Raw genomic sequence first — 9142 nt, forward strand, 5'->3', positions numbered from 1 at the left:
GGGAACGGCATGAACCACGAAGCGCAGGGTGAGGGGTCGCGAAAGGAAAAAGCTAGGAGTGGCAGTCGGAATGAGAAAGCACTGGCAAACAGCAGTAAAGCAGGCGGTCAGTCCACAGGCGTGACTTTAACCCAGGAAGCACAAAGAGCACAGACTTTGCGGAAAACTGGCTGGACAAGCAGTCTCCCCCTATTTCCAATAATGGGTGCTTCTGGGGAGCAAAGGCCGCAAAGGGGTTTGGGCCGTACTATGTTTTTAACCAGGGGAGAATCGACTCACCCAGGAGCTGGAGTGGGGGTTAGTGACTGAAGTTGGAGTCCCAGGGACGCTGGACGGGGCCCTTTCAGAGTCCCTTTCCCGGTAGATTTTGTAGAGCCGGGGGCCTAGGACGCAGCTCAGCAGCTTCGCCATGGCCCCGGCCCGGGCCGCTGCTCTTCCAGCAGCAGGTCCCCCTGTCAGCCCCGCCCTCCCAGGGCCGCTAAGGTGTTGCGTGCCCTTGACGTCAGCACGTACCGGCTCCGCCTCGCGCCGAGTTGAGACAGTTTCAGCGCTTCTTGAGCAGGGTTTCCTGCATTTGGAGCTACGGGTGCAGCCGTAGTCAGAAATTAGTTGGAGGCGTTTTGATCGTGGAGAGTTAGAACTATCATGAGACATGGTTAAGTCACTTTTTTCTGCCCCTTAATATCGGCAGACTCTCGAGCGACAGTGAGAACAAGGGGTAAGATTAGCATTTGAAAAGAGCAACAAAAAAGATATCTAGGAATACATCTAAGAAAAGAAATGCAAGATTTTAGGAACAAATTACAGAACTTACTGAAAGAGGTAAACGAAAGCTTGAATAAATAGCTACGCCATAGTTATGAATAGGAAGATTCAGTATCGTTAAGATGTGTGAAACACTGGTTAAAAACAAAAGGATGAATTATCGCACTTAAGCGTGAACAATTCTCAGAACCATAATTGCATACAACATGACACCACAGTATAAAATTTAAAAACACATAAAATTCAATGATCAATTATGTGAAAGATAAAGAGCAAATGTATAACACTGTTACACAGCATAGAGGATCGTTGGCTGAAAGGGTAATATTCTATTTCTCAAAAGGTATACTGTTTTTTTTTTCTTTGTACCTTACACCTACCTAATATATAAACCCTTTAGCTTTTCATTGTAGTAAACATATGTACAGAAAGGTGCACTAATTAAATATATCTGTGAGTCTGATTCATAGATAAATTCATTTGTGTCATGTAAGAGATGTCATATGGTACTTGTCTTTCTGACTTACTTCATTTGGGCTTCCCAGGTGGCGCTAGTGGTAAAGAACCCGCCTGCCAATGCAGGAGACTTAAGCAACATGGATGGGGAAGATACCCTCAAGGAGGGTGTGGCAACCCACTCCATTTTGCCTGGAGAATCCTATGGACAGAGGAGCCTAGTAGATGACAGTCCATAGGATCTTCCCCACCCAGGGATTGAACCCGGGTCTCCCACATTGCGGGCAGACTCTTTACCACCTGAGCCACCAGGGAAGCCCTGGGTCAGGAAGAGCCCCTGGAGAAGGAAATGGCAACCCACTCCAGTAATCTTGCCTGGGAAATCCCATGGACAGAGGAGCCTGGTGAGCCACAGTCCGTGGGGTCGCAAAAGAGTCCAATATCACTTAGTGACTAAGCAACAACAACAAACTTTATATACGTGGAATCATACAGCACATGCCCTTTGTTTCGGACTTTACTCCCATGTTTGTGAGATTCAACCTTGTTGCGTGTCATTGTGACTTGTTCATTCTTGTTGCTATCGTTATGTGAATATACCACAGTTTATTTAGCCATTGTACAGTTGTATGTTAGATGTAGTATTTGGTGTGTATGAAATAGTTCATCAAAAACAATCTCAAAAATAGCTTTTAAAAATAAATAACACATTAAGACACTATGAGAGAAATATGAAGAGCTACCTTAAGAGAATCCTCTCTGGGGCAAAGGGGTAAATCAGTGATTTCTCTAGGCCCCTGCTATTCTCCTTGAGTAACGACTTAATATACTCATCAGGGGCTCAGAAGCAGTCTGGAATGTGCCAGGCAACCACAAAGGAAGTCATTCTCAGTCATTTAGGGAATTCTGACTGAGTATGCTGACTTGTGCTAGATTCCCTGGAAACCAACATGAAGACTCAGCTTCTTCCCTCATGGCTAGTCTCTTGAATTTGAGGCGAGAACACGGAATGTACTTTCAGACTGATGGGAGGTGGACAGCCATGACCCCTTCTGCACAGGCTGCTGCTTTCTCTCTCTCTTTTTTTTTTAAATTTTTTAGTATTTCTTTGTTTTTATAATTAAACTTCTTTTTATTTATTTATTTATTTTTGCCTGTGCTGGGTCTTTGTTGCTGCATGAGGGCTTTCTCTAATTGCGGTGAGAGGGGGCTACTCTCTAATTGCAGTACACAGGCTTCTCTTGTTTCGGGGCATGGGCTCCAGAACACAGGCTCAGTAGTTGTGTCCATGGGCTGTTAGCCCACTGCATGCGGGACCTTCCCAGAAAGTATAAGTGTTACTCACTCAGTCCTGTCCAACTCTTTGTGATCTCATGGACTGTAGCCTTGTCCACAGGATTTTCCTGACAAGGATACTGGAGTGCGTTGCCATTTCCTGCTCCAGGGGATCTTCCTGACCCAGGGATTGAACATGGGTCTCCGACATTGCAGGCAGGCTACCAACTAAGCCACCAAACCAGGGGTCAAACCCATGTCCCCTGAATTGGCAGGCAGATTCTTAACCACTAGACCACCAGGGAAGTCCTTTTTAAATTTATTTTAATTAATTAATTTATTTGGCTGCACTGAGTCTTAGTTGCAGGATATTTTTTTTATGAATAGTTGTGGCATGCAGGATCTTTCGTTGCGGCAGGTGGGATCTAGTTCCCTGACCAGGGATAGAACCCTGGGCCCCCTGCATTGGGAGTGTGGAGTCTCAGCCACTGGACTACCAGGCAAGTCCCTGCACAGGCTTCTTAGCACAGAGAGTCTTTGATCTGAGTTCTTCAGCCGATGTGGAGTCTGAAGCATGAGGAGATTATCCTTGGAGCGGCCTGAACTGGTCCTTTCTTGGCATGGAAAGGTGGTTGCTACTTTTTTCCCAGTGGACATTCAGCTGGGCTTTATCTCCCCGGCATTCCCATCCCCCTCAGAGGCCCATGTCACTCCAGACTAGGGAATATAGGCTTTTATCTGGGCTTTGTTTCCTCCCTGGGAATAGCAGGTCCCAGACAAGAGAACTTGGTAAGCTCTCCCCATGGCTGTCTTATTTCTCCTCCTTCTGTTCCTATGTGGGCTTCCCCAGGCTGAAACAGGTAAGGAGAAGGGGTAGGGGGATTCTTCACTTCTCCACAGGGTTGGGAGGGACTGCTGCTGTTTCTCCTTAGGGGTCTGGGAAGGTGTTTGGCTCACGAAGATAGATCTACCCGTTGACCTCCCCCTGCCTCTAATATTAGGAAAGATTCAGAGTCAATGAGGGTCCAGATCAGGCACCTTTAGAAAATAAGAGCGGACACGTAAATGCTCATTCAGAAAAGGAAAAGTGAAAGGAAGGGATACGGGCATTTGTTGGCTATTCCAGCCTTCGCCCTCCTGCCCTCAGATCCCCGCATTCACTGGAGGAGAGGTGGGGAAAGCCTTATCCTCTTCTCTCCGTCTCGCTTTTTTGTAGCTGTCACTTGAGAAAGGAGCTCACAGTCAGGCCTAGTGCTGGGGGACCCCAGAAGGGAGGAAGCCAGGGGTGGGAGGTGGAGGGGTGGGATCGCTGACCTGATGGAGGTCTCTGGTCTCACACTGCCCCCTCCCCACAGACAGCATCCAGGCCATCTATGTGGTCTTGGGGGAGGCACTAGAGCTGCCATGTCCTTCACCACCTGCCCTGAATGGGGACGAATTCCTGTCCTGGTTCCACAGCCCGGCAGCAGGCTCCTCCACTGCTTTAGTGGCCCACGTCCAAGTGGCCAGGCCCTCCCGAGACCCTGGGAAGCCCAGAAGAGAATCCAGGCTCACACTGCTGGGAAACTACTCTTTGTGGCTGGAAGGGTCCAAGGCAGGAGACGCCGGGTGGTACTGGTGTGCCGTGCTGGGTCAGCGCTACAGGTACCAGAACTGGAGGGTGTATGACGTCTCCGTGCTCAGAGGTGAGTGGGGGGCCTGCAGACCAGGGGCTGCTGGGAGCCAGGGAAGTCCAGACAAAGAACTGAGCAGTCCCTCTCTCCCTCCAGGATCCCAGTTCTCTGCGAGGGCTGCAGATGGATCTTCCTGCTCTGTCCTCCTGTGTTCTGTGGTCCCTGCCCGGAGCCTGGACTCTGTGACCTGGCAGGAGGGGAAGGGTCCTATGAAGGGGGATGTGCAGTCCTTCTGGGGTGATGGGGCTACCCTGCTCTTGGTGTGTCCTGGGGAGGGGCTTCCTGAGCCCAGGGCACGTAAACCAGGAATCATCCGCTGCCTTGTGCCTCAGAACAAAGGGATCAGCTTTAGCCTGGCAGGTGAACTGAGTGACAATAAGGGAAGGGAGTTTTGCCTCCAACACATCCCCTACTGCTAGTTAGGGAATCTGTTATTGGCTGTTATTTTCCTCCACTGCCTGTAGGAGGAGGGCTATTTTTCTTTTCTCGATTGAATCCATAACAGAAAAGGGGGTTGGTTAAGCCAGATTTCTCATCGGACAGACCATAAGCCAACAGGGAGAAGAAGAATTCTGGTGGATAATCTATGATTTTTGTGGAATAGCCCTTAGCAGAAAGGAAGAAAGTAAGAAGTACTGCTGGGGCAGTTGTTTGTTGAAGAAAGGATATATGCACCGATGTTATAATGGCCCATTGATGGTGGAGGCAGGAGGAGAAAAAATATATAATTGTTTTACAATAAAAGTCCATTATACAGAGAAAGAATGCTATTGGATGTAGAATAACCCATTCACAAGGCAGGAGGGAGGAGCAAATGGCCATTATTTTGGTAAGCAAAGGGCAGTGATGGGATTTTATTTCCCTTTGCGTCCTCAGCACCTAATCTGGGGTCTGGCATGTGGGGGGCACTCAGCGAATGCCTGTGGAGTAGATGAATGGAAGAATGAATAAACAGAAGGCACGTTCTTATTTTCTTAAAAGGGTGAATTACTGTGTAGGGCATGAGGAAAAAAATCAGAGTTATGGTTGATGGTTCAACCCAAAGTTAGCCGTCTGTGTGTAGCCTGTGGGGGCATCACCATTCAATATCAATGTTGGTTCATGAGGTCAGGGTGAGAGGCTAAGTGGGGTAGTGGATAGTGGGGGCAAGGAAGTCTTGTTTTGGAAAAACCCACCAAATTATGGGGGAAAGCCTCTGTTTGGGACACAAGGGACAGACTCCCCTCCCAGCCTCCCTCCTAATCCCTCTTGTCCTGCCCTTAACTGCAGCCTCCACAGATGCCTCCCCTGCCCTCTGTGCCCCTTCCGCAGACTGGGATGTGGCCTGGATCCTGACACTGTTGCTCACAGTGGGTCAGGGGTTCACCATTGTGGTCCTTGGCATCATGCTCTGGAGGCAGAGGGCCCAGGGGGCTCAACACAGAAGTGAGTCCCTCCTTCCCAGAAGGGTGGACTCATATCTCACCTCTCTATCCTTCTCTAGGGGAGAAGGTGGGATAAGGAAGATAGCTCTGAGTCACCTGGTGACTTCTCTGCTGCACTTCATATGGCTTTTTCTCTCCAGATGCTTCGTTTCCTCAGTTCAAACCCGAGATCCAGGTCTATGAGAACATCCATTTGGCCCATCTCAGGTGAGGAGATACTAGGGGGCAGAGGCTTAAATCTCGGAGGAGACTGAAGTTGGGGTGGGGATGGGATGCTGGTTCCCGAGGATGTGGAGGATGGAAGTATCCTTAATCTGTCTTTCTGCTTTGCAAAACCGACAGCCCACCTGCCCCTAAAACCAGGTGATCTCGAGGACATCTGCTAGGAAGTGTGACCTGCTGACTCCCTGGCCATCTGGCACCTGAAGGATTCACGAAAAAAGCTTGGCAAGGGGGGAGGGGCTTGGAGTGCTATTTCACAGTCCGGTTGGTCTCCAGCCAAGCTGTGTATGTCTGTGAGAGTGTGTGTATATGAGTGTATGTGTGTGTGTTAAGGGGCTGGGGGCTGAAGGAAAGAAGAAGCATTATTCCATGATGTCACTTATGAAAGGGTGTGGTTTCCTGTCTCGCTGTAGCCAGTGGAGGGGTGGCCCTGAGCCTGCAGTACCATAGAGTTCAGGGGAGCCTGGGGTAACTGGCAGGGGCTGGGGAGAGGTGAGGATGGGAAGAAAGGAGACAGGAATCCAGAGACTTGAGCAGTGGTAGAGAATCAGTTTGGAGAAGGCAATGGCACCCCACTCCAGTACTCTTGCCTAGAAAATCCCACGGGCGGAGGAGCCTGGTAGGCTGCAGTCCATGGGGTCGCTAACAGTCGGACACGACTGAGCAACTTCACTTTCACTTTTCACTTTCATGCATTGGAGAAGGAAATGGCACCCCACTCCAGTGTTCTCGCCTGGAGAATCCCAGGGACAGGGGAGCCTGGTGGGCTGCCGTCTATGGGGTCGCACAGAGTCAGACATGACTGAAGTGAGTTAGCAGTAGAGAATCAGTTATGGGGGTACCGAAGGACAAACGGTAGAAACTGAAGAAGAGGGAAGGAAAGAGGCACAAGTCACAGGAAAAGGGAAGAGATGGAGAGAGAGAGAGAGGAAAATTGGAAGTATAAAGAAAGAGGATTGAAGGACAGAAGAATGGAAAGAAGACTTACCTCCAAATTAAGCCAGATCCTCATTGCCATCTCATCCTCACAAAGAAGAAATTGAGAGAGAATCAGCACCTCTAATCAGACGCCAGACTTCCTCATATGGAAGAGGAGGGGATGGAGTCAGGACGGGCGGGGGGTGCCCTTGCCCAGCCGCCACCCCACGGTTCCCTCCTTATAGTAGGCGCTCCCCCTCCTTATCCTGTGGCATCCGGAGCAGGGCACAGCTTATCACCCTGACATCCTGGGGGCCCCACGAGTCACACACAAGCTATCTCCCTGGGCAGAGGGAGTGTCCACAGCGGTGGGTGGGTGAATTCCCTGGTGGGGTGTGTAACTGGGCCCTGCGTGTTGGATGATGAGTGAACGACAAGTCTGGGCTTGTGGAATGGGAGAGGGTGCTGGTGCTCCTAGTCTCAGGCAGCATGGAGCTGGCCTCTCAGCCACACCCTCACCCACCACTCCACGAGGGCCCCTTTGAAATCTGCTCAAGCTTGGGCTTCACTGGAGAAAAGAGTTCTTGGAGGTATCACCTAAAAACCTTTACGCTGCAGTGGCTTAAGTAAGCTATTGGCAAGAAGGAGGATGCCAACGACAGATGGAGGATGAAGTGAAAGTCGTGGTTCAGGTGCCAGCACCCCTGCCCAACCTGCTAAGCAGCTCTACCTTGCTGTTAGAGATAGCACGCGTGCCTGCACAGGTACACGCACACACACACACACAGCAGTGTTACTGAACTTCCAGATAGTACTTTTATTACATTTACTCTTCATAGTTCCCCAAACCTTCCTTCTTGATCTACCAAATTAATCTTTCCTAGCAGGACTCTCTTCCTCATCACACTTGATGCTCCTTCCATTCCCTTGCCTGGGACCCACAGCTCCTTCAAACACCTGTCTTGCCAGAGAGCTGGGGATTACAGAATGCATCAGAAACAAGCATCTAGAAAAGACCAAGGATTTAGGGCACATCTTCTTTATGGGGCTGGGCTCTGGGAACGTTCCTCTGGACAGCTAGGGGCTGGAGCAATGCCTGGAGGAATCAGGTTTGGGGAGGGGCCTGTGAAGGTGTTGGGCCCACGGATCTGAGATCTCTGTACACAGTCAGGTTCTTGGGCAGATCTCCAAAGATCTCTGTGTAGGTGTTGCCAGGGCCGCAGTGACAGTGGAGGAGTCTTGAACTGGAGGCTGGTGGCCTCCCCAGGTGAAGCTGGCCAGGAGGACAAGCAGGGTGATGAGGAGGAGGCTGGGGAGCTGGCGCGGCGTGGTAGCCAAGTTGCACAGGTCCTGCTCGCAGCAGTGGTGTCGAAGAGTGTAGGAGCGGGACCAGTAGGTGGTGTGGCCCTGCAGGGAGCACTCGGCCCTTGGGAGGCAGCCCTTCCGCTCGATGACCTCACTCTTTTCTATGGGACAGAGGTGGTTGGGGGAGGGGAGAGCTGAGGCTGGGCAGGAAGGAGGCAAGGGCCGTGGGGTCCCACGAAAGGCAGGATTGGATAGCAGTGGGGAAGACCTAGGGAACATCCATCAGACCAGAGTCCTCCTACCTGATGTACCAATACTGATGCCACAAACTTCATCCTCCTGACACTTGGTGGCAACAGGGTAGCAGGGCTTGACAAAGTTGCAGGTGTAACAGCGGAGCTGTCTCTGGGCCAGGGAGGCGGCAAGACCTGTGGAGTCCGTGGAGATCCGTCAGGGAGGAGAGGCAGACAGGACAGGTGAGAGGCCCAGCCCAGATTCAGGAATGGGCTGCACAGACAGAGGTGATACACAAAGTGGGGAAAAGGGGGTGGCGAAATGGAGGGAGAAGCAGACGCAAGTAGAAAAAGAGACAGAGAAGGGAGTGGAGACCACGCACGAAAAGGAAAAGGCAGAGAGGCACGAGGGATACAGGGAGCATGCGAGAAATACACAGATATGAACAGAAGCCAAGGGAATCAGAGGTGAACACAGAGAATGACACAAAAGCCGGGCTGGAGCCAGGAGGGGGTGCCAGTGAAGAAACTAAACAGATGGTGCTGAGTCGGATGAGAAAATAGGAATTAACATTGACCAAGGTGCCCAGCAAGGAAGCAAGAGGTGAGGTAAGGGTCAGGGGAGACAGAGGCTTGTCAAAGATGCCACAAGGAAGAGACAGTTATTCTCAAATGCCTTTGAAAGGAAATCTTTCTTATTCCACCTCATCAGGCTGGCCCGAGACCATTCCTAGTAGCTCTTCTTTCCAAACCCACTACAGCTCTCTCCTGGGCATAGGTCAGCACCCTCTCCCTCAACCCCCTACCCCTAGCTCTCAGGCTCCTTCACAAACCCCTGCCACCACCACCGCCCTACCCTGCTCCCTGTCCC

The 9142-nt window shown here is 50.9% G+C and overlaps 2 protein-coding genes across 3 annotated transcripts in view; one reads left to right on the top strand and one right to left on the bottom strand.

Annotated features, from left to right (window-relative positions):
- Positions 1-471, bottom strand: part of ABHD16A (abhydrolase domain containing 16A) — a 12493-nt gene extending 12022 nt beyond the window's left edge. For both annotated transcript variants that reach the window (XM_010833318.1, XM_010833317.1), the window contains exon 1: positions 280-471. In XM_010833318.1, coding sequence (XP_010831620.1) covers positions 280-411 — 132 coding nt within the window. In that variant the 5' untranslated portion in view covers positions 412-471. The remainder of the gene's footprint in view (positions 1-279) is intronic.
- A 2800-nt stretch (positions 472-3271) lies between these two features.
- LY6G6F (lymphocyte antigen 6 complex, locus G6F) lies at positions 3272-6258 on the top strand. The gene is made up of 6 exons (XM_010833319.1): positions 3272-3356; positions 3852-4181; positions 4266-4529; positions 5439-5594; positions 5734-5800; positions 5936-6258. The coding sequence occupies exons 1-6, from the start codon at positions 3299-3301 to the stop codon at positions 5958-5960; spliced, it is 900 nt and encodes a 299-aa protein (XP_010831621.1). The 5' UTR covers positions 3272-3298; the 3' UTR covers positions 5961-6258.
- Positions 6259-9142: the final 2884 nt, after the last annotated feature.

This window comes from Bison bison, unplaced genomic scaffold (genome assembly GCF_000754665.1).
Source record: "Bison bison bison isolate TAMUID 2011002044 unplaced genomic scaffold, Bison_UMD1.0 scf7180017863415, whole genome shotgun sequence".
Taxonomy (NCBI): domain Eukaryota; kingdom Metazoa; phylum Chordata; class Mammalia; order Artiodactyla; family Bovidae; genus Bison; species Bison bison.